At 41.8% G+C, this 26,229-nt stretch overlaps 1 protein-coding gene across 2 annotated transcripts in view; it reads right to left on the bottom strand.

Moving 5' to 3' along the window:
* Positions 1-26,229, bottom strand: part of LOC120940617 (cadherin-6-like) — a 516,101-nt gene that overhangs the window by 133,615 nt on the left and 356,257 nt on the right. For both annotated transcript variants that reach the window (XM_040353572.1, XM_040353571.1), the window contains one exon: positions 3,403-3,570. In XM_040353572.1, the coding sequence (XP_040209506.1) occupies positions 3,403-3,570 (168 nt within the window). The remainder of the gene's footprint in view (positions 1-3,402; positions 3,571-26,229) is intronic.

Below are 26,229 nucleotides of genomic sequence, written 5' to 3'. Positions count from 1 at the left end.
TTCTGACAAAAGGCAATAGACTTAAATGTATTATTAGTATTATTTTCATAGAAACATAGAAAGGTAACAGCAGAAAAAAGGCCAAGTGGTCCATCGAGTCTGACCTTTTTGTTTTCATTTTTTAACTTATACATGTTTTTGTATTTTTTCTTTTTTTGTTCTAAATTTGTCCTGAGCAAGTTTGAATCCACTTACTGTTGACTGACCCAGTCACTACCCCTGCTGAAAGTCTGTTCCAAACATCAACTACCCTTTCAGTAAAATAATACTCTCTAAGATTAGTTTTGAACTTTCCTCCTGCTAGTTTGAGGTCATGTTCCCTGTTCTTGGCTACATTTTAATCTAATGCCTTGTACACACGATCGGAATTTCCGATGGAAAAAGTCTGACTGACTTTTTCTATCGGATATTCCGATCGTGTGTAGCCCCATCTGAGTTTTTTCATCGGAAATTCCGATGAATTCCATCAGAGTTTAGATATAGAACATGTTCTATTTTTCTCTGAGAATTTTGATGAGATTTGGCCGAGCAAAAGCCCTATTGTGTGTACGCGGCATTAGAGTAATCAGAGAACATAAAGAGAAAATGAGGGAGGATTGATATAATAATTCAATGTACAAGCTGGAGATCGTTTACTAAAGATACAGACGATCTTCACGTGCCCTAGTGAATATTGACTTAAAGTACTACTAAACACACAACAGTAAAATCAGTCTGTATACGCAGTAAAGCATGCTTGTTAAACTCACTGTGGAACGTAAGACATTAATCCTCTGCATTGTGTACAAAGGATGTTTGATCCTGTCTTCTCTGTTCCTCCCCTTCTTCCACGGTCCCCAAACCAGCTCCTGATGGAACAGAGACTAGGGGACAAGCTGCACATGCTCAGTTTGGTGTGTATTGCTAGAGAGTTGTTTTTTTCTTGAAAGAGTGCATGTGAGGGCACTGAGCCAATCAGCACTGTCCAGAAAGAGGGTCAGGGGTCATGCAGCCTCATAGGACAGTCAGAGTAGAATGAAAATCCCTCCTACCATGCTTAACCAGACACTGTTAGAAGTCACAAGACTGCTCTAACCGCTGAAGAAAAAAGGTATTTTTTAGCTTATATTTACTAAAACTATTGCATTTCCATGTTCTGTGTACTGTGGGAGACCAGATATAGTAAATGCAGGTTCTAGGTTTAGTAACACTTTAGGCTGACCATACATTAGTAAAATTGAATTCCAGATATTTAGTTTTAAGAAGGCTTGTTTGATATTCTATTCGTTACTGGGATCAAATTAATGTTTGTTTTTGTCAAGAAAGTTTGAAGGGGAATTTTTCTCAATCAAATTTCTAACACTGTATGAAAATTTTGTTTGGGAAATTACATTTATTACAAAATCAAATGGTAAACCAAATGCAATTTTAAAGTACTTTTGAATGACATTCATCCAGCCATCAGATGTACAAAGAATTATAAAATGTTTGAAATTCATAAGAATGTTATTTTTAAAATCTACTAGTGTGCATCTAGCTTTATCTTAAAGCCTAGCTGAACCTTTATCTTTTATTAGTGTGAAGTCAAGCTGCCTAAAATAAAGTATATATCAGTCTTTTTTATGTGTTAGGCCCTTTTCACACGAACGGACCGTTCAGGTTCACCTGTCAGTTTTGACGGCGGACCTGAACGGCCGCTCCATGCATCTCTATGGAGCGTCGGATGTCAGCGGAGGCATGGCTGAGAGCAATGACTGGAGTGTTCTGGCGGGGGCGCATCCCCCCGGTCAGAACAGAGCAGCTTAACGGGGGAAAGCTCTGTACTAACGTCGGATCGCTAGTAAAGCAGCTGAAAACAGGGCTATCAGTTTTTTTTCGATCAGCCCACTAGGCTTAAGAGGGGATTCCCCCTTAGTTTGGAGAAATTTCCTTGTACTTCCTATTGTAGTAACATTGCAGGAAGTGGAAGGAGTCCTTTACTTCAAAAAGGACAATGAGCTGACTGTTGTACGTTTCCCCATTCAAGACATAAAAAAAAAAAATACGGTTTGGCTTTTGATATATTTTAAACACATCTGAACAGAACAACATATTCATGTGGTAAAGTAGTGCAGCTGTTGGTAGTAACCAATCAGATTTTTTCCTTGCAACATTTATATGCAGCAACCACAATGCCAAATTACTGCTGATCAGTTACTATAGAATGAATAATGCAATCTGTACATGCTTTTCCCCAAAAAAATACACTTCTGGCATCATACAAATCAATAGATTTTGAAGTGATATGCCGCGTACACATGATCAGAATTTCCGATGAAAAAAGTCATCTGACTTTTTTCCGTCGGTGTTTAGAAATAGAACATGTTTTATTTTTTTCCGATGGAAAAAAAAAATCAATAGGAAATTCCTATGGTCTGTGTGCAACTCCAATGGAGAAAAAAACCACGCATGCTCAGAATGAAGTCGACGCATGCTCGGAAGCATTGAACTTCATTTTTCTCGGCTCGTCGTAGTGTTTTACAACACCGCGTTTTGGACGGTCAGAATTTGGTCTGACAGTGTGTATGCAAGACAGTTTAAACAGAATTCTGACAAAAATTCCATCGGATTTTGGGCCATCGGAAATTCCGTACGCGGCATTACACTCGTATCAGTAGAAAAATTCTGTAAATCATTCTGTAACAGTTATTACAGTACATGTAAAGACATTGTACAGCAAGTGCAACAGCATGGCCTATTTCTGGATAGCAAATATTTCCTTACCGATAATCCCAAACATCTGATTGGGTTACACTGAAAAATGATCTTTTATGCTTTTTAGTAAACACTACCGAGGTAATGGACAGCCTAGGGCTGTGCAGAGGACATTTGAAATATTGACTCCATTTTTATTCCATAATGCAATTACAGCGGTCATGTCCGGCTTTTTTCTTTCCCAAGTTTTGTTTATAGTACGGCTGTCTGACAAACAACAGTGGGAGTTAAAGACAGATGCTGCACTGTGATGAACTCCAAGCATAAAACAAGTTAAGGCTTTCGAGATTTGAAATGCATGGCAAAGAAAATGCGTAAAGATATATTCATTTCAGACATGATTACATTTCATGGTTAAGGGAATCAGAAATAGTTTCTCCAAGGAATAAGTGTTAGGAGCTCATGAACAAACTCTGCGCAACACCAAACAAAGACATATCCATTATATTGATATAAAGAATATACGAAATTGGAAATATCCCGGTAAAGCTGGAAGGCTGGAAAATCTGCCAGCAAAATAAATCAAAATGCTCTAAAAAGCAATGTTTAATGCGGTTTTTCATCCCTGTGGGTTCGGAAAGGGGAAGAAACGGTTTCCCCTGCCTTTCGATTTTATTTTGATGTAATCTGAAACATTTCACAAGAAAATAAGCAATGAACGGTTCTTACGCTGGGGGAAATGTGGAGGGTTGTCGTTGACATCTGACAAGGTGATATTTACAGTCGTCCACCCAAACAAGCCTCCCATTTGTCCCCCCATGTCTTTGGCCTGGATCACCACTTGATACTGCTCTTTGTTTTCTCGGTCCATTTTGGGCAACGCTGTTTTGATGACACCTGCAATACAAGAAATAACAATTTAGTATTAGGAAAATACATCCTTGGAGCAAAAAACGTGACGGCGCGAATAAACACTGGGTTCCTTGGGATTCATAAAAATGTACCAAAGTCAAAGCCACCTGCTTCTAGATATGTATGTACTAGACATGTGCATTAGTTTTCCACCGAATGCATTTTTGTCCGAATTTCAGTTATTTTCATTATTGTTTTAACAAACAAAAACAAACGTGCAGAATCCGAAATCAGAAAGATCCGACATAAAAAAATGCTTTATTTTCGTTTTCGTTGCTACAACAGTTCAGTATAGATAGGAGATTCGACATGTCGCTGACAATAAAAAATCTGTGTCCATCAAACCTGTGGTTTGACTCTATTAGTCCAAAATTATTCTACATAGAGAGGAAAGATTCTACATAGAGAGAAAAGATTCGACATTATAGATACAGCGTTGTGGTAGACCATTCGACATGAACAACGAAGATTCGACGAAGCATCGAAAAACATACAAATGTTGAATCTGTCATTGAAGGCTTATGGTGTCTGTCGAAAGTTCTAAGAAGATTCGACAAGCAGCTAAACTGTACGACGCGGCAATTGTACATTTCTGGTCAAATGCTCGGCCCATAGGCTATAGAAGAATTCGAATTTTGGTTGACTAGTAATAATAATTTATAAATATAATTATTACTAGAGTCATACAACATTAGAATTCTTGTAGCTTGTAGGCGGAACATTCGACCGGAAATGTGCGATTGCGGCGTAAAATATTTTAGATGCTCCGTCGAATCTTCTTAGAACATTCGACAGACACCATAAGCGTTCAATGACAGATTCGACCTTAATTAATTCAGATTTTCGGACGAATGCATTTTTTAACGAAACAAAATAAATAAAACCGAATTTCAGGAGTAACTAAATCAATTTATTTTTCAGACAAAAATGAAATTCCGAAATGAAATATTTCAGTGTGTACATGTCTAGTATTTACAGCTTGTCTAAGTGATAATAAAGTTACAGAAAGACTCTTATTATAAGAACCATCTTTCCTCCTTGGGTATTCTTTATACTTATTTTGCAATGAAATATTGATTTTTTTTAGTCTAAAGCTTGCTAAGGGGTTCCTAACAATACCTCAGGCTGAAACTCCGCTAGGTTCTGGTTGTATCTAAAACAGGCATATAAGTGTAATTTTTAGCAGTTAGAGATGTTTCTGTGACAGAAACTTACTTTATGGTAACAGAGCTGATGTAAACCAGGAAAGAAAAAACTGTCTGCACTCTAAAATGGTTTTGTCATTCAGTGTGATATAGTAAAAGGAGTGGCACAGACTTTTTTTTCAAGGTGTCGGCTCCTAAATGGCATGTTACCCGTACTTCTATTTATTGCCTGGAATTGCTGATTTCAGCAACTTTCTACTATCAAATCAGGAGCTGCTCAAATCACTAAATTTATGGAGTTGGTCAGCTAGCTAGAGTTTCCAAGGGTCAATAAACTCAAATGCATACCTCTCAACTTTCTGAGATGGTAATGAGGGACACCTATCAGCAAAAGTATGCAGCCATAGGACACACCCCTTGCCACGCCCCCTTAAAGGAGAATTGTACAAAAAAAAAAAAGTTTGGTTAAACCCACAAGTGCTTTTTTTACCACTACTATTCCATTATATTGGCTTTTGGAACTTACAGATGCAGCAATTTAGAAATTGGATGTGCTGGAAAACACTTTTTGTTAGATAAAAAGTAAATTTTATATACATCTATATAGATCAGACCAAAATGAGGGACAAATGAGGAGGAATAAGGGACAGAGGGACATTGCTCCAAATCAGGGACAGTCCCTCGAAATCAGGGACAGTTGGGAGCTATGTAAATGTGATCTTTTAGCTATAGGTAAAGCCTGGTTTTCTGAGTACTCCTCAAATATTATATGTCAGTAAATGTCTAACTCTGTTCACGTTCACCGGGAAGTTTTGGGTGTTCTTACATAGCTTTGTAAGTTCCGGCACCTCTTCTGTTGCACTCCGCAAAATATAAAATAGATGAAATCTCTAGCTAAGACATTGGCAACTTCTCCTAACAGACACAGCAGGTGTGCAGACCTGGGAACTCAAAGGAATCTCATCAACAGATTCACGGAGAGATATATGAAGCTGTCAGGGAGTTTAACACTCCAGCTTCTACCAAAAACACCTACTCTATATATATTACAAACCAAACTTTATTTTTTTGTTAAGAAAATGGCATTAAATATATCAAAATGCATGCATGGTAATAGGAGGTTAGTGCAATCTTTTAGATTGTAAGCTCTAACGATGATTCCTTTCGTATTGTGAGGCCCCGTACACACGTCCGAGGAACTAGACGGGCAAAACTCATCGTTTTGCTTGTCGAGTTCTGTGTGAAGCCGCCGAGGATCTCGACGAGCCAACTTTCCTCATAGAACAATGAGGAAATAGAGAACATGTTCTCTATTTGGCTTGACGAGGAACTCGTCGGCTTCCTCGGCCGAAAGTGTACACACGCCGGGTTTCTCGGCAGAATTCAGCTCCGATCGAGTTTCTGGCTGAATTCTGCCGAGAAACTCGGTCGTGTGTACGGGGCCTAACAGTCTGCCTTTGTTTTGTAAAGCGTCAAACTGTTGGCACTATACATATACACAGAGCTTTTTTTCTCAGAAAATAGGTGCAGGAACTCAACCACGACCCCGTTCAAATTTCACAAACAGTAGAAGGGTCTTAAAGGGGCATTAAATACCAGGATTGCATTACATACAGAGTGCAGAGTTCAGGGGGTTACACACAGTGCTGTAAACACAGAAACCAGACTTCTGTGTTTACAAGTGATTGTGGTGAGCAGGCACCAAAGCGTCTGAGCCAGAGGTGGTGGAACTGAGTTCCCCCAAGTTCCCCCTGAAAAAAAGCCCTGCATATACATGTATAATAATAATAATAATAATAATAATAATAATAATAATAATATTAATCAGTGCAGTGAATGATCATTTCTGACTGGTTGCCTAAACCCACTACAACTTATTATTACAATCTTACATCTGTATTATGCATGACCGATCCAGCTAACCACGCCATTTCTGACTGTTGTATTCAATGGCATAATGCAACTGTCCATGTAAACTCCAGGCAGATATGAAACCTCAAATAATGCAAGCGTGTGTTTTTTACAAAATCAAGTAAAAGCAACTGCTTCCAGTACATTTATCTTGGTAATAGCCTCTTGTAATACCCTGCAATGCAGAGCTCAGACCAAGAGAGGGAGGTGAAGCACTCCGACCTAGTCAACCATACTGCAGTGTTCATGTGCTGACGAGGAATATGCTAGCAGGCAGAAAGAGTAGAGTGATGACTTAATTTTCCTCCTGCTTCTCCTTCACTGTTTATTCACACGTTGCATGCATGACATGACTTCATCTGTCTATTTAGATGTTTGCCAGGAGTTAAGCTCTTGAAAAGTGTGGTACGAATAAAACGTATTTATAATAAGACTAAAAAAAAAAATAATATATAATAATAAGCTGGGCTCTTAAAGTCACATATTGACCAAATACACAAAATAAAAATATATGAATAAATACAAAAACTGAATGGGTTGTTTTTTAAAAGGTGAGGGTTTACAACTACTTTAACTTGAATAATTTTTACAAGAAAAAATGCAACTGCAGTTATGCACCTATATATACTTGTCTACCTTTTCTAGAGTTCCCTGGGACCCCTGGGCCAGATTCACAGTCCGGCGGCGCAGCGTAACGTAACCCGTTTACGTTACACCGCCGCAAATTTCCCGATTTAGTGCCCGATCCACAAAGCACTTACCTGGAATTTTGCGGCGGTGTATCCTAAACAGGTCCGGCGCAAGGTGGCCCAATTCAAATGGGGCGGGTACCATTTAAATTATGCTCCCGTCGCAAATTTCCCGACGTGCTTTGTGTGAAAAAAAGACTTGCGCCTGGAAAAAGATTTTTTTTTAAAAAAAATCAAAAGCAACGCGGGAAAGACAGGCATACTTTAACATGGTGGAGTACTTTTACACAATGTTAAAGGTGCCCTATCTTGCAACGGAAATCTAACACTCGCGACGACGTAACGACGGGAAAAATCTTCGTGGATCGCCTTAACTCCTAATTTGCATACCCGACGCTGTATTACGACGCAAACTCCCCCCAGCGGCGGCCGCGGTATTGCATCCTAAGATCCGACAGTGTAAAACAATTACACCTGTCGGATCTTCTGGCTATCTATGCGTAACTGGTTCTATGAATCAGTCGCATAGATAGAACAACAGATACGACGGTGTATCAGGAGATACGCCGTCGTATCTGCTCTGTGAATCTGGCCCCCTATACCTAGGGTTGTCTAATATGTAAATACCACATTACCAAAGGCAATCTGTTGAACGCCCTTTGCAAACCTGCCATGCCATTGGTTACTGAATGAGCCTGTGAAAGGTTGGAAGTAGTTCAGCAAGCAACTTGGCCACTAGAAAAATGGCACTGATGCGTGCCTGCATTTTATCCACTATTTATGACATGTAAAGATTTAGTTGGAGAGCTTGTTTAAAGGGGTTGCAAAGGTAAAAAAATGTTTCCCTAAATAGCTTCCTTTACCTTAGTGTAGTTCTCCTTCACTTACCTCATCTTTCGATTTTGCTTTTAAATGTCCTTATTTCTTCTGAGAAATCCTCACTTCCTGTTCTTCTGTCTGTAACTCCACACAGAAATGCGAGGCTCTCTCCCTGGAGTGGAGTGTCGTGCTCGCCCCCTCCCTTGAGAAGTGAGAATTTCTCAGAAGAAATAAGGACATTTAAAAGCAGAATCGAAGGATGAGGTAAGTGAAAGAGGACTGCACTAAGGTAAAGGAAGCCATTTAGGGAAAAAATGTTTTACCTTTACAACCCCTTTAATTTTAAGAGATTTTGTTTAACCACTTGCCGACCAGCAGTTTTACTGCAGCTGCATGGCACAGCTGGATGAAATGACGTTATGTTACTCCACTTCACCCTGTGGCCACTACGGGCCCGTGCGCAGCCGCTGCTCACCCCCAGAGCCCAGGGCACCGACGGGTGCGATGATCGCAGGGTACCCACGATCGCTCGTGACGCAGCGAGAACCGGGATCTGTGTATGTAAACACACAGATCTCGGTTCTCTCAGGGGAGAAATGACTGATCGTGTGTCCATACAATGTATGAACAGCGATCTGTAATTTTCCCTAGCCAGTCCTATTTCCCCTTCAGTTAGAATACAGAACGCAGTTAACCCCTTGATCGCCCCCTAGTGTTAACCCTTTCCCTGCCAGTGACATTTTTACAGTAATCAGTGCATTTTTATAGCACTGTTCGCTGTAAAATTGTCAATGGTCCCAAAAATGTGTCAAAAGTGTCCGATGTGTCCGCCGTAATGTCACAGTCCCAATAAAAATTGCATATCGCTGCCATTACTAGTAAAAAAAATAATAATAATAAAAATGCCATAAATCTATCCCCTATTTTGTAGACGCTATACATTTTGGGCAAACCTATCAATATATGCTTAGTGTGATTTTTATTTTTTTACCAAAAATATGTAGAAGAATACATATCTGCCTAAACTGAGGGGAAAAAAATTTGGGGGGAAAAAATTGGATATTTATTTTATACAAAAAGTAAAAGATATTGATTTTTTTTCAAAATTGTCGCTGTTCTTTTGTTTATAGCGCAAAAACGAAAAGAACAAAAGAACGGGACAAAAAGAACACAAATTTTGTTTGGGTACAGCGTTGCACGACCGCGCAATTGTCAGTTAAAGGGACGCAGTGCCGAATCGCAAAAAGGGCTCTGGTCAGGAAGGGGGGTAAAGCGGGTTAAGGGTTTTTTAAATGCATTCCAAATGCACATAAACAAGCTTAGTTCAGATCATTGTGTTTCAGTACAAAAAAAAAGAGCAGCAGCATGCATTTTTTCACAATGCAATGAGCATGTATGAATGCAATGCACTGCAGTGTGTGACTCTGGGAAAGAATGGAAATGAGTGAAAAAAAAAAGCTTGTAAAAACACATAAAAAAGCACAACACAATGTGATGCAAACCATTTAAAAAACATGCCAATGAATGTAAATTTGCTCGCATTAAAGCGAAACTACAGAAAAAAACATTCCCCTCTGGGTGATCTATGTACATTACAGGGATTTTAACAAACTTTGTTGCAGATTCCTACCTTCTCAAAGAAGCTCAAAGAAGCTGCTCCTACAGGCTTTTGAGCTCTTTTGGGCTCTCATTGTTTCTGCCTGAAAGATCCCCTCCACGTTGGTCAATATGTCCATGCACACTATGGGGTTGATTTACTAAAGTCAAATCCACTTTGCACTACAAGTGCATTTGAAAGTGCAGTGGCTGTAGATACGAGGGGGACATGCAAGGAAAAAAAATAATAGCATTTTTGCTTGTACATGATTGGATGATAAAATCAGCTCTTCCCCTTAGATCTAAAGTGACTTCACTTCCAAGTGCACTTGCACTTGTAGTGCAAAGTGGATTTGCCTTTAGTAAATAACCCCCAATGGGTTTTTCCGGAATTTACAGGCAAAAAAAAACCCCCACCAAACTTGCGTTTTTGAGAGGAGCTTTCGAGCAGAAAAGACGCCTAGGTGCCTGAAAAAAGGTAAGAAAGCTTGAAAAATCTCAAAGAAGCTTGAAAACACACAAAAAAATAGAAAAAATTAAGGGAGGGTTTGTGAAAAAAAGCTCAAAAAAGTGCAAACAAGCTCAAAGAAAGAATCACAAAAAAAGCACAAGCTTCTTCAAGCTGAAGTAAAAGCTCAAATGCCTATAAAAAGCACCTTTTTTTTTAGCTGCAGTGTGCATAAAACCTTATTCTGAAGAAATCCCTGTGTGTTTGTCTGTGTCCATGTGGGAAAGTGGAGTTACCCTTTAAAGCAAAGAGAACACAGAGATTGTGGCGTGAAATGGGCCAAAGGGATTTTATGTTGTTTATTTTTTCATTTGCACACGTACCTGGAATTACTAATATTCTATGAAAACATATTTTGGGTAGCAGGGGTTCAATCGTTTATCATTTTTAAATCCTTTCTGTTATCTGTGCCAAAATATTTGGTCATGTTCATGAGTCTTGTTAGTTTTCAGTTTTGAGATACCATGCTAAAAGCCCTTAGGTTTAGAATCTTTTAACCTATGGTTGGATTTCTACTGACAAGATGTGAGGATTTTTCTATTCCTAAAATGATGTTAAAAAAATTGCTGGCATTCCTTACATATGTTTTAACATTTTTTTTAAATGTACAGTCAGTACAGTCAGTCAGTGTCAGAGGTCAGTCAGTCAGTCAGTGTCAGAGGTGGAGTAGGGTGCTTCGGACCTTCCGTTACGAGCCTGCTCCCACCCAGACCTGACAGTCAGCTACTAGGCAGACTGCCATTACCTGTCCTGCACAGGGAACAGCTACTAGGAACTACTGGGAACCAGGAATCCAGCTCTCTTCTCTCCTCGTGGACTCCTTCATTCGCCGCAGGTAAGACCCTGCCTCTCAGGGCCTACCATCCAGGGGAACCACTGACGGCCGTCCTTCTCAGGGCAGCCGTCACTCAGACCCCTCACTGCGGCTCTCTATTCCCCTCTTGGGCTCGGCATCCCCACTCGCACGGCCACCCACGATTGTGGTGGCCCCTAGACACCCCACCTGGGTGTATTCTCGGCGCTTCTCGGCGTTTTTTTACACGCCCGCGCCAGCCTGCTACTTTCCGCGGCCGCCGCGCCTCAGGAAAGTCCGCGGCTTCAGCCGCGGCCTACCGGCGCTCCGTCCGTTTTCTCCCTGCGCCTGCCACCAATAGTGCGGGTCTTTCTGATTATCGCCCCCGCACCCCCAGAGGTCCCCTCCACCCCCCTGCTAAGCAACCAGATTGGGGGAATCATTTTCTTACCAACCTGGTTGCCCCCCCAGCCTGGGTCCTGTATCTTTGCCTGGCGGCCATCTTGGTGCACCCCAGCAACAGTGACACCCAGCATCCCCCCCCCCCCTCTTTTTCCCCTCATTAAGTTCAGCAGTCTTTGACCCAGGGCTTGAAGCCGATCGCCTTTAGGGATCAGGAAGAAATTTTTTTCCCTGCCGCAGCACATTGGCCAGCTTGCCCAGGGTTTTTTTTTTTGCCTTCCTCTGGACCAAGGACTGCTGAGAGCGAGGATTCTCCGAATCCTCTCTCACCGATCACCCGCACCCCCGCCCACGGTGACTGGCAACAATGGTTAAATTGCGATACTCTGCGGAAACCATTTGGGGTCTGAGACAATTCGCAACAATATTACCTGCCGTCACCAAAAAAGCCTTAAAATCAGATCAACTTTTGAGAATCGATCGACGATCGATCATCAAAAATTTCAACCATTCAACACAGCTCAAGCACATATCATGTGCGTTGCTTAACACTAGATCAGCAGTTAAACACCGATCAGAAATCCATGATTTCTTACTACAAAACGATCTGGACTGCCTCTTCATTACAGAAAGTTGGCTGTCAGACGATTGCAACACCATTCTTGGAGAACTGGTACCAGCAAATTATCGTATCCTAACGGAAAATAGAATAGGGCAAAGAGGAGGAGGCCTGGCGGTGATTCATAAGTCTCATATTGCAATCACTAAACCGGTCCTTCAAAATCCTCTACCTTTTATGGAAACTCTTACGCTTCAACTTCAAGCTCACTCTCAGGAGACCGTTCACATTCTCCTCTGCTATAGGCCCCCTGGGCCCAAATCGCATTTGATTTCAGCATTAACGGAGTTCATATCCACTTACTCCCTTAACAGCAATCATCTTTTGCTGCTCGGGGATTTCAATTTGTGGGCCAACTCCTCACAGGATCCCATCGCGGATGCCTGCATCGACCACCTGGAAGGGTTAGGTCTTCAGCAACTTATATGCGGACCCACGCATGCTTCAGGTCACACTCTCGACCTAATTTTTAGACAAAATCTGAAAATAAACATTCTGGGTATTGAACCTTTGCCATGGACAGACCACCATGCAATTAGCTTCATAATTCCCAGAATTCCACTAGTCATGAAAGTACCCAAGCCGGTGACAATACACTGGGCTAGATCTCAGAGGAAGCTCCACTCGGAACTCTTCAGATCTACCCTGGGAAACCGAATTGGGGCTATTCCTCCTCAGCTAGCAGCCTCAGATACTTTGGATGCCATAAATGCAGCTCTGCTACAGTCAGCCGACTTAGCAGCACCAAAGCGCAAATTTCGCAGCCGGGCAAAAAAGTCCAGCTGGTTCAATAACCAGCTGTCGCTATTGAAGCAAGAGCGCAGAAGGGCGGAAGCCGCCTGGATAAGAAGTCCTTCAGAAGACCGCCTCAACTTCTACAAAGCAGTAACTACACGATATCACAAGGAAATTTTCAAAGCCAAGAAACTTCACTTTTCCACGGTGATTAACAGCGCAATGAATCGCCCACGCGAACTCTTCAGGATGGTCACCCAGACCATGAATCCGGGATGTCTTGAAGTCCCCACTTCAGACACCCAAGAGTTCTGCAATGAACTATCGGATTTCTTCATCAACAAAATTGAAAAAATTCGGGTAAGTATTCGGCAAAACAATACTCCACTCAGCCCCCTCTTCAATCAAAACACCGACGGAACGCCTCTACAATCAACTAAGTTCACTTTGGAACCCATCTCCATTGATACCACAAAAAAATTCATTGGTGCGCTGCGCAACAGCACAGCACCCAATGACATCATTCCCACCAAGCTACTGAAGGAATGTGCCGACATCCTGGCGCCTCCGATCACACAGCTTATAAATCAGTCATTTAAGGAAGGCATAGTGCCTTCCCTGCTGAAAGAGGGCACAATCCTGCCGATCTTGAAAAAACCTAATTTGGATCCTATGGACCCAACTCACCGCCGTCCCATAACAGGTCTAAATGCTCTGTCCAAGATAATGGAGAAAGTGGTGGTAAATCAGCTGCAACAGCATCTGGATACCCACAACCTACTCGATCCATTTCAATCCGGGTTCCGTCCCGGACACGGGACAGAAACGGCCTTACTGAAAATATGGGATGATGCGCTCGAGGCCGCAGACGAAGGAGAATCGTGTCTCCTGGTTCTGCTGGACCTAAGCGCAGCCTTTGACACAGTAGACCATAAATTGCTACTGAGACGACTAACAGAAGTCGCCGGAGTCTCAGAAGATGCCTTACCATGGTTCTCCTCTTTTCTCGGAAACCGTTCACAAACAGTGAAACTGGGATCTTTCACGTCAGAAAAACGCGCGGTGCCATGTGGGGTCCCCCAAGGATCCCCCCTGTCACCGGTGCTGTTTAATATCTATCTTCGTCCTCTCTTTGATATTATCAGTAGCCAAGAACTACTCTATCACTCGTATGCAGACGACACGCAGTTGTACTTTCGCATCTGCCAAAAAAAGGATCATCATCTCAGATTAGAGAAATGTCTCTCCTCAATAGAAAACTGGATGACTAAGAGTTATCTCAAACTCAATAGCGCTAAAACAGAACTCTTTATGTTCAATGCCAGTCGGAAGAGACAACCGACAACTAACTGGACACCTTCGCCCATCCTGGGTCAGACCATCTCCCCTAGCTCCAAAGTCAAAAGTCTAGGAGTCACGTTTGACACCTTCATGACAATGGACGCACAAATAGGGTCAGTAGTCAGCGGGACGCACCATTTGATGCGCCTTCTACGCAGACTTATTCCATTTATTCCCAAAGAAGACATAGCAGTCGTGGTGGGAACAATCGTGAATTCCAGACTGGACTATGCAAATGCCCTTTACCTCGGGCTCCCCAAGTACCAAATCGCTCGTCTTCAAGTCGTACAGAATACGGCCGCTAGACTTGTGACTGGGAAAAAATCTTGGGAATCAATCTCACCTTCGTTGAGATCCCTTCACTGGTTGCCAGTGAAAGACAGAATTGCATTCAAAGCACTCTGCCTGACACATAAGTGCATCCATGGGAAGGCTCCTCGATATCTTTGCGACAAGATCAAAACGCACAATTGCAACCGCATTCTGCGATCCACCGACCAAAATCTGGTCAAGGTTCCTAAAACCAAATACAAGTCCAAAGGAGAAAGAAGGTTTGCTTTCCAGGGCCCCAGGCTTTGGAATGCTTTGCCAACCAGCATTCGGTTGGAGCAAAACCACCTGTCTTTCAGAAGGCAGATCAAAACCCTGCTTTTCTGAAAGGCATGAGACACTAACAACTAGCGCCCAGAAGCGATTCAGTTCGCATGTGCCGCGCTATATAAATTTTTCATTCATTCATTCATTTACACCCACTCATTTAATAGTTAAGCAGCCCTTATCTTAAGTTTATTACTTTTTATCTAAGATGTAGAAAGCCTGTTGCTTTACCAACTTTATCAGCCCTTATCATTCCTTAAGGTATAGAATCATTAATTAGTTTAGCACTTGTTATCGAAAAAATTCAGCATTTCATCGTTTATCATTACTAGCAGAAATGACCCGGTCATACAATAGTAAGAAATGGTATTTGAAGGAAGTCAAAGAGAACCGGTCATGGCTGGGCTTATGAAAGAACCTGAATATTTATAGCTGGATTCAGAAAGATTTACGCCGGCGTATCAGTAGATACGCCGACGTAACTCTGAATCTACGCCGTCGTAAGTTTAAGTGTATTATCAAACTGAGATACACTTAAACCTAGCTAAGATACGACAGCCTGCGCCGTTGTATCTTAGGGTGCAATATTTAGGCTGGCCGCTAAGTGGCGCTTCCGTTGAGTTCGGCGTAGAATATGTAAATCCCTAGATACGCCGATTCACGAACGTACGTGAGCCCGTCACAGTAAAGATACGCCGTTTACGTAAGGTGTTTTCTGACGTAAAGTTATTCCATCAAATAGCTGGCCTAGTCAATGTTAAGTATGGCCGTCGTTCCAGCGTCGAAATGTGAAAATTTTACGTTGTTTTCGTAAGTCGTCCGTAAATAGGGCTGGACGTAATTTACGTTCACATCGAAACCAATACGTCCTTGCGGCGTACTTTGGAGCAATGCACACTGGGATATGTACGCGGACGGCGCATGCGCCGTTCGTAAAAAACGTCAATCACGTTGGGTCACGAGTAATTTACATAAAACACGCCCCCCCCATCCTCATTTGAATTAGGCGCGCTTACGCCGGCCACATTTACGCTACGCCGTCGTAAGTTAGGAGGCAACTACTTTGTGAATACAGTACTTGCCTCTCTGACTTAAGGCGGCGTAGCGTAAATACGATACGCTACGCCGCCTTAAAGATGCAGCGCCCTACTTGAATCTGGCCATTAGTCTTTAAAGAGGATCTTCACCCTAAAGAGAAAAACATAACAGTCAGCAGTTACAAATACTATAAGGCTACTTTCATACTAAAGCGCTGGGTGCGCTGGCGGTAAAACGCTGCTAGTTTTAGCGGCATTTTAACCGTTTTGTTTGCCGCGATTTTCGGCCACTAGCGTTGCGGCTTTAACCCCCGCTAGCGGTCGGAAAACAGTTAAAACCGCCTGCAAAAACACCTCTTTGCAGCGTTTTGAGGGCACGTTGGAGGCGCAATCCCATTGTTTTCAATGGGCATGAGCGCTATATGAGCGTTTTTTTTTTACTGCTCCTACCGCGCCTAAAAGATGCAGCTGGCAGGACTTTTTTTGCATCCCGCCAGCGCAACGCTCCAGTGTGAAAGCCTGAGGAAAGGAAAGGAGCCGCTCTTTCCGGGCGCATTGCAGGCACTATTTTTTGAGCAGTGTGAAAGCAGCCTAACTGCTGATAAAAGGACACTTACATGTCCAGAGATCCAGTGCTGTCCTCTGGACGTTTTTTGCTGGCCTTCGGGTCCCTGGCATGTTTACTATATGCCTAGTACACACGGGTCAAATGTTGTGTGTAAGTCAGCCGGTCCGACAAAAGCCTGTCAGACGAACATGCTAGGAAACCAGAAGCTGACCAGCTCTCGATCAGAGCTCTCAGCCAATGGCACACAGTGGGATCAGAGCCGCAGGAACATGAAGTGATCACAGCGGTATGGTGGTGGGGGGAGGGGCAAATACATCTCTCATCTACATCTCTCTCTGCAGCAGTAAAAAATTGACAGAAGGGAGCAGAGGAGAAGCTGACTGTAGTGAAGGTTGAGCCACAGGGAGATTTGCTCTAGGGATTGTCCCCGCTGCAACCTCCTCCTGCTTGTCAGTAGACATGTGCAGACTGAAATATTTTGTTTCGGAATTTCGTTTTCGTCCGAAAATACATTTTATTTTGTTACTCCCGAAATTCATTTTTATTTATTTTGTTTCGTAAAAAAAAAAAAGGAATTTGTCTGAAAATCCGAATTATGGTTGAATCTGTCAATTGAAGGCTTATGGTGTCTGTCGAATGTTCTAAGAAGATTCGATGAAGCAGCTAAACTGTACGATGCCGCAATCGTACATTTTCGGTCGAATGTTTCTCCTACAAGCTATAGAAGAATTCTAATGTTGTATGACACTAGTAATAATTATATTTATTAATTATTATTACTAGTCAACCAACATTCAAATTCTACTATAGCCTATGGGCCGAGCAGATGACCAGAAATGTACGATCGTGGCTTCGTACAGTTTAGCTGCTTGTCGAATAATCGTAGAATTTTCGACAGACACCATAAGCCTTCAATAACAGATTCGACGTTTGTACGTTTTTCGCTGCTTCGTCGAATCTTCATTGTTCATGTCGAATGGTCTACCCCTACACTGTCTCTATAATGTTGAATCTTTCCTCTCTATGTAGAATAATCTTGGACTAATAGAGTTAAGGTTAGGCACATTTGACCGCAGGTTCGATAGACACAGATCGCTATTGTCAGCGTCATGTCGAATCTCCTATCTATATCGAACTGTTGTAGCAACGAAAACAAAAATAGAGCATTTTTTTATGTCGGATCTTTCGGATTTTGGATTCTGCGTGTTTTTTTTTGTTTGTTAAGGCTGCATTCACACCTGAGCGTAGCGTTTTGCGGCCTTTTTTTACCGTGATTTGCGGCGACAAAACGCAGCGTTTTTTACCGCGATTTTTTAAAGGTCTAGGGTCACCAATGTAAAACGCCCAAACGCCCAAATTCGAGCGACAAAAAAGGGTCCAGAACTTGTTTGGGCTTCAGGCGTTCAGCGTCAGGCGTTTTGTAGTGGAGATGTGAACCATCTCCATAGAGAATAATGTATTTTTTCCCCTCTAGCGTTTTGGGGCGTCGCGCTTCAGGCGACAAAACGCTCAGGTGTGAATGCAGCCTTAAACGATAATAAAAATACCCGAAATTCGGACGAAAATGCATTTGGACAAAAACAAATGCACATGTCTACTTGTCAGGTCCCTGTACAGAAGGGCCAACTGTACTGCCTTATCAGCAACCCTGGATGTATGCCTTGTCGAAAAATCCTATATTTTTTGCAACACCAAACCATGCTACAAAACTGCCGCTGATCCTTTTCTCAGAGTGTACATTTAATATTATGTTGCACTTCTGAAGTTAAATTAGGGATGCAATTAGTAGGCTCCGCTTTTTCTTTCTCCAGCCTTTAACAAAATGCAGGTTTATTTAGAGAGTGCTTCCAATTGCAGGCTATAATATACTGCACAGAACTGTTTCCATGAACCTGTACTTTGCTTATAATAGGTCAAATTAAAGGCTCAGATTATAGCAGGCCTTCCCTGTGCTCGCCCACCACCCTGCTATATTTCCTTATGCTCCAGAAAATTCGATGTTTTGCATTTCTGAAAGGTAAAAAATTACACAGCGCTACGTAGGCGCCCTGGTTTTGGACAGCTGTGCTTACATTGTTTGCTATTAGTGAACATATTGCTTTACATAGTCTAGAAAATGTATATTTTTATTTTAGGCTCCATCCGACATACAAAACAGCACATCAGAGAATTAACCTGTGATAATAAAAACTGCACATACTGTGCAGCCATCAATACAGTAAATATAAAATAAAAGTTTGCCATATAGCAATCAACAGTAGCACTGTAAGAACAATAGGGACCTGAAAACAGAGCAAAGCAATAACGACAGGAACGATGAGAACAATGAGGCTAACATTTTAACCTATGGTTCTCCCCTTGGAATAACAGTAAAGGTACATGAAAGAAGCACCAGCCTCTAATAACACCTCGCTCATTCTTGTGCCTCAACTATAACCGCCTATCCAGGTTACTAACTGAAAATATATATTTAGTCTATAGACATCCATTTAAAAGGTTAGAGACAAATTAGAGAATTTACAGACACACCACTTTAACCGTTTTATAGTAACCATACTGTCTTATTTTCAGCAGGATAAGTAACATTTTGTGATGTTGTGTACTTAAAGCAGCATTAAACCCCAAAATAAAAATGTATTGGCACAATAGCAGCAGTGGGCAAATGGGCGTACAGGTACATCCCCTTTAATTTGCGGCACTCAATGTCTGCCGGTGGCCCACAATTGTGTCACAGAGAGGGAGAACGAGAAGATGCCTATGTAAACAAGGGGTTAGATTCAGGTACGGCGACGTAAGATTGTGCGGGCGTAGCGTATGTTATTTACGCTACGCCGCCACAATTTAGAGAGGCAAGTGCATTATTCACAAATCACTTGCTCCGTAAGTTGCGGCGGCGTAGCGTAAATCTCTCGGCGTAAGCGCGCCGAATTCAAATTGTCAAGAGGTGGGCGTGTTTTATGTAAATAAAACATGACCCCACGTAAATGACGTTTCTCACGAACGGCGCATGCGCCGGCCGTGAACGTATCCCAGTGCGCATGCTCCTAATCACGTCGCAAATAGTCAATGCTTTCGAAGTGAACGTAATTTACGCAAAACCCTATTCGCGAACGACTTACGCAAACGACGTAAAATTTTCAAAATTTGACGCGGGAACGACGTCCATACTTAACATTGGCTATGCCTCATATAGCAGGAGTAACGTTACACCGGAAAAAGCCTTATGCAAACTACGTAAAAAAATCAGCCGGGCGCACGTACGTTTCTGAATCGGCGTATCCAGCTCATTTGCATATTCTACGCTGAAATCGACGGCAGCGCCACCTAGCGGCCAGCGTAAATATGCAACTAAGATACGACGGCGTAAGAGACTTACGCCAGTCGGATCTTAGCCTAATTTCGGCGTATCTTGCTTTCTGAATACAGAAAGAAGATACGCCGGCACAGCTTTGAATTTACGCGGCGTATCAATAGATACGCCGGCGTAAATTCTTGCTGAATCTAGCCCTAGGGATTTCCCTGTTCTGCCTAATGAGATGACAGGGATCTAATGCTCCCTGTCATCGGGAGTAATGATCTCTGTCATGTCACTGGTAGCCCATCCCCCCACAGTTAGAATCACTCCCTAGGACACACTTAACCTCTTGATTGCCCCCTAGTGGTTAACCCCTTCCCTGCCAGTGTCATTTATACAGTAATCAGTGCATTTTTATAGCACTGATCGCTGTATTAATGACAATGGTTGCAAAATAGTGTCAAAAGTGTCCGATGTGTCTGCCGCAATATCACAGTCACAATAAAAATCACAGATCGCCGCCATTACTAATAAAAACGAAATTCTAATAAAAATGCCATAACTCTATCCCCTATTTTGTAGACGCTATAACCAATCAATTTACGCGTATTGTGATTTTTTTACCAATAATATGTAGAAGAATACATATCGGCCTAACTGAGGAAATTTTTTATATTTATAGCCGTGTCAGGACGCCCACTAACACACAGCTCCTTTCTCTATCTGCAAAGTAGAGAGAGTCCTGACCCTCCTGCTCTCCCCCTCCCCCCTCAAGAGGCTTTCTCCACACCAGGGAGAAAGCCTTGCATTACTGTGTGGAGTTACAGACAGAAGAACAGGAAGTGAGGATTTCTCAGAAGAAATAAGGACATTTAAAAGCAAAATCGAAGGATGAGGTAAGTGAAAGAGGACAGCACTAAGGTGAAGGAAGCTATTTAGGGATTTTTTTTTTTTACCTTTACAACCCCTTTAAGCTAGGTAAGTATTTTGGGATGGGGCTGGGTGGGACCATGGTAGTAAGGAATTTTTTTTACCCAAATGCAGAGAATGCAATAAGGTGAAATACCTCCAGAATTTAAAACTACTTTAAGAATTTGTAAGCTACAATATACAGTATAAATGTTTTGGGGTTATAAAGCGCTTTCACTTTAGGGATGGCCGGAGCAATATTTTTGGCCATACAGGCATCAAATCATTGAGGGCTTGTCACTGCAACAGCCTGCACTATCCAGTGCCCACTGGTGGGCAATGTGAAGGCAGTGATGCCAATGTGCTCTAAACAGCACATTAGACTGTAACTGTTTTTTATTTCAGACTTTTACTAAAATGTCAAATAATTATTTTTTACTGGGAGCAGCACAGACAGTACCATTGTAGATTGCATTGCGCCATGCTGCTTAAAAAAAAAGAAAAAAAAAAGCATGGCGTGCCGATGTGAACGGACATGTTATTGAACAAGGTGTTTTGCCTTGTCTATGTGTTGGGCAATGGGCCTTGAATGAAGCATAACATACAGAGAGTATTTGGAAGGCCACTAAAATACACATTTTCAAGCTTGCATTAGAGTAAGACGGTGTTATGAACACTGCGGTTGGCTTATGTTATAATGCAGGAAAAAAAATCAATCCTTTTTATGGACATTTAAATTTTTTCATAGACTTCGTATTATATTAATTGACCCTTTTTTATGGACAGTCAATACATTTCAGCTAGCAAGGCCGGACCTTTTACTTCAATTTCTGGACAGCTGTCAATGAGACTATTTTTTTTTCCTTTCCTTATGGAAGTAGATTGGAGACGAGCCAACCAGGGGTGGTGACAGGGGCTGGGTGTGAATTTTACTCGTACATGTAGCGTATCTCATATTCACCATTGAAAGGTCTATGCATTGCGAACCATAGCAGAATATAAACTCTGACCACCTGCTTGTATTAACAAGTAACTAAAGGCAAAACATTGTATTAAATTTGACCACAGAGTCACTACTGTCATGTTATTATTGTTGTCTGTTTCCCTGGGCGGGAATTTACACTCTTTAACCACTTCCTTACTGGGCACTTAAACCCCCTTCCTGCCCAGAGGACTTTTTGCGATTCGGCACTGCGCCGCTTTAACTGACAATTGCGCGGTCGTGCGACGTGGCTCCCAAACAAAATTGACGTCCTTTTTTCCCCACAAATAGAGCTTTATTTTGGTGGTATTTGATCACCTCTGCGGTTTTTATTTTTTGCGCTATAAACAAAAATAGAGTGACAATTTTGAAAAAAAAAACATTTTTTACTTGTTGCTATAATAAATAGCTCAATTTTTTTTTTAAAACAAATTTTATCCTCAGTCTAGGCCGATACGTATTCTTCATATTTTTAGTAAAAAAAAAAAAAAAAAAATCGCAATAAGCGACTGGTTTGCGCATATTTATAGCGCCTACAAAATAAGGGACAGAATTATTATTATTATTTTTTTTTTTTTTACTAGTAATGGCGGTGATCTGTGATTTTTATTGCGACATTATGGCGGACACATCGGACACTTTTGACACATTTTTGGCACCATTCACATTTATACTGTGATCAGTGCTATAAATATGCACTAATTACTGTATAAATGTGACTGACAGGGAAGGGGTTAACACTAGGGGGTGAGGAAGGGGTTAAATGTATTCCTTATATAGTGTTCTAACTGTGGGGGAAGGGGGGTGACTGGGGGAGGTGACCGATCTGTGTCTCTATGTACAAGAGACACAGATCGGTCTCCTCTCTCCCTGACAGCACCGCTGTCTGTGAGAGCCGGCAATGAGAAATGATCTCATATGTAAACATATGAGATCATCTCTCATTGGCCGCACAGATCGCCTAGCAAACAGCCACTCCGATTGGCGTTCACGGCGATCTGTGATTGGCTGTGTCCAAGGGACACGGCCAGCACAGAAGTTCCCAGCTGCGCGCTCGGGAGCGCTCGCGGGGAACGCGGAAAGGGGCGGACGTGAAAACACGGCGCCCCAGAGAAGTAGAACCACCCTGCGGCCGTATATAGTCGTACGGCCGTCGGGAAGTGGTTAAGGGCCGATTCTTGTGCAAATCACATCTGAATCAGTGCGGTGTGATTTGAGCCCATTCACTTTGAATGAATACTTTTTCAAGGCACCATACGGTACCTTGAAAAAGTATTCATTCCCCTTGAATTTTGTTATGTTACAACCAAAAATTGAAATTTGTTTTATTGGGGTTTTATGTGATAGACCAACACAAAGTGGGACATAATTGTGAAGTGGAAGGAAAATGAAAAATGGTTTTCAAAATGTTTTACAAATAAATACGGTATGTGAAAAGTGTGGCGTACATTTGTATTTAGCCCCCTTTACTCTGTTACCCCTAACTAAAATCTAGTGGAACAAATTGCCTCCAGAAGCCACCTAATTTGTAAATAGAGTCCACCTGTGTGTAATTTAATCTCAGTATAAATACAGCTGTACTGTGAAGCCCTCAGAGGTTTGTAAGAGAACCTTAGTGAACAAACGGCATCATGAAGGCCAAGGAACACACCAGACAGGTCAGGGATAAAGTTGTGAAGAAGTTTAAAGCAGGGTTAGCATATAAAAAAATAAGCTTTGAACATCTCACAGAGCTCAATTCAGAAATGGAAAGAGTTTTGAACAACTGCAAACCTACCTAGACATGGCCGTCCAACTAAACTGACAGGCCGGGCAAGGAGAGCATTAATCAAAGAAGGAGCCAGGAGGCCCATTGTAACTCTGGAGGAGCTGCAGAGATCCACAGCTCAGGTGGGAGAATCTGTCCACAGGACAACTATTATGCCGCGTACACACCATCACTTTATGTGATGAAAAAAAACTACACTTTCTGTGAAGTAAAAAATGACGTTTTTGAAACTTCAATTTTCAAAGACGAAGTTGCCTACACACCATCGTTTTCTCACAATGATCTTGCAAAGTGAGGTTACGTTCCACCACGTTTTACCATTGAAGCTTGCATCATAAGTAGCTTCTGGGCATGCGTGGATGAAAAAACGTCTTAGAAAACAACGTTTTTTGCTACACACGGTCAATTTCTGTGAAGTAAAAAGTGCACTTTTGAAAAACGACACATAAAATTGAAGCATGCTTCAATTTTTTTTGGTCGTTTTTTACAAGACATAAAACTACGTTTGCCCCCACACACAGTCAATTAAAGTGACGTTTCTAAAAACGTCATTTTTTTTCATCACATAAAGTGATGGTGTGTACGCGGCATTAGTCGTGCTCTCCACAAATCTGGCCTTTATGGAAGAGTGGGGGAAATTCTCTATTCACTGGAAAGTGAGGGGAAGTTAACAGCCTCAGATGATACACAGAGATTAACCTAATCTCCCTACATAGGTTTTATATGTATATCTGCTGTGTATTCATATACTGTTTAGAAAGTTCAGATCCTGTTAGGAGATTTTCTCTTCCTGGTTAACACATAGTGTGATGTCTGGGCATACAGTAAAGATAGTTAACATTGCTGATTGGAGGAAAGGCACACACCCCCCTCCCCTCGTAGGCAGCAACTCTCAGAGCTGTTTTGTAATAGGAGCTTCTCTCTGCTACTCTATTTTAGCAACCTCCTTTGACAAAAGATCCAGGCTGCTTTTGTCTAAAAAGTCAAAAAATATGTCAGGAGTTCTCAGGCTGATAACAGAGGAACCGTTCAGAAGAGCGCTACAAGACTTAGCTCATTGAAAATAGATAAAAAATAGTGCAGATATATGTGCCCAGCTCAAATTTCATGAATCTGGTTTACATCCACTTTAACCACTTAAGGACCGCCTCCTGCACATTTATGTCGGCAGAATGGCACGGCTGGGCACAAGCACGTACCTGTACGTCCTCTTTAAGTGCCCAGCAGTGGGTCTTGGGCGCGCGCCCGCGACCCAGTCCGAAGATCCGTAACCCGCGGCCCGATCGCCGATGGAGTCCCGCGAACGGTCCCCGGAGCTGAAGAACGGGGAGAGGTGTGTGTAAACACACCTTCCCCGTTCTTCACAGTGGCAGCTTTATTGATCGTGTATTCCCTGATATAGGGAAACACGATCAATGATGTCACACATCCAGCCCCGCCCCCCTACAGTTAGAAACACATATGAGGTCACACATAACCCCTACAGCGCCCCCTAGTGGTTAACTCCTAAACTGCAATTGTCATTTTCACAGTAAACAATGCATTTTTATAGCATTTTTTGCTGTGAAAATGACAATGGTCCCAAAAATGTGTCAAAATTGTCCGATGTGTCCGACATAATGTCGCAGTCATGAAAAAAATCGCTGATCGCCGCCATTAGTAGTAAAAAAAAATATTAATAAAAATGCCATAAAACGATCCCCTATTTTGTAAACGCTATAAATTTTGCTCAAACCAATCGCTGATTGTGATTTTTTTTACCAAAAATATGTAGAAGAATATGTATCGGCCTAAACTGAAAAAAAATAAATGAAATCATATATTTTTGGGGGGTATTTGTTATAGCAAAAAGTAAAAAAATATTTTTTTTTTCAAAATTGTCGCTCTATTTTTGTTTATAGCGCAAAAAAAATAAAAACCGCAGAGGTGATCAAATACCACCAAAAGAAAGCTCTTATTGTGGGAAAAAAAGGACGCCAATTTTGTTTGGAAACCACATCGCACGACTGCGCAGTGCGCAGAGAGAAAATTGAGGAAATGCTTCTTCCTGACAGCAGCAGATTAATCTAGCCTATACATTCAGAACACAGGTGGTAAAAAAGGTGACAGACCCTATTATTAGTTATTTTTTCCAAAAATACTAAAGCACTTGAACTTTTAGAGCCCTTTCACACTGGTGCGTTTTTGCGGCGTTTTTGCGGTAAAAATAGCGCTATTAAAACGCTCATAAAACGCTCCCCATGCATCTCAATGGACCCTTTTACACTGAGGCGTTGCGCTGGAGGAGCGTTGAGAAAAGTCCTGCAAGCAGCATCTTTGGAGCAGCTTTTGAGGGCTGAAAAAAATGCTCCAAAAACACCGCTATTTTACCATGATTTTACTGCGTTTTACCGCGTTTTTACAGCGTTTTCAATTCATTATAATGGAGCCCTCTCCATTATAAGGAATTGAAAACTCTGTAAAAACGCGGTAAAACTCAGTAAAATCACGGTGTTTTACCACTATTTTAACGCTCCGCTATAGGCGTTTTCAGTGTGAAAGGGCTCTTAAGGCACTAGGTATCAAATAATGAAAATCACATAGCAGCATACATCATTTTATTTTTATATAATATAAAAAGATTGTATAAAAATGACATTAAAAAGGGAGGGGAAAAGATTCAGAATCATTAATATAGGTGTACCCAAAATGAATAATTCAGCCCTCTACCAACTTATTACAACTGTAAGTCAAGCTAACCAACTGCTCTGTCCAACAATGGACCATGTATAGTGTTAAAAATATATTCATTCTATACAAAGTGGGAGGAGAAGAGGGTCACCGATGAGCTCTAGGCATTTTGCGGTCCAAGACGCATCATCAGGAGAAGTACACCAGAATCTATATTTCAATCCAAGTGGCATGTGGCTATCCATGCATATCCCTCAGCC

Source organism: Rana temporaria, chromosome 5, assembly GCF_905171775.1.
Source record: "Rana temporaria chromosome 5, aRanTem1.1, whole genome shotgun sequence".
NCBI classification, from domain to species: domain Eukaryota; kingdom Metazoa; phylum Chordata; class Amphibia; order Anura; family Ranidae; genus Rana; species Rana temporaria.
The sequence above is the reverse complement of the archived record's forward strand: the minus strand, read 5'-3'. Positions and strand labels throughout refer to the sequence as shown.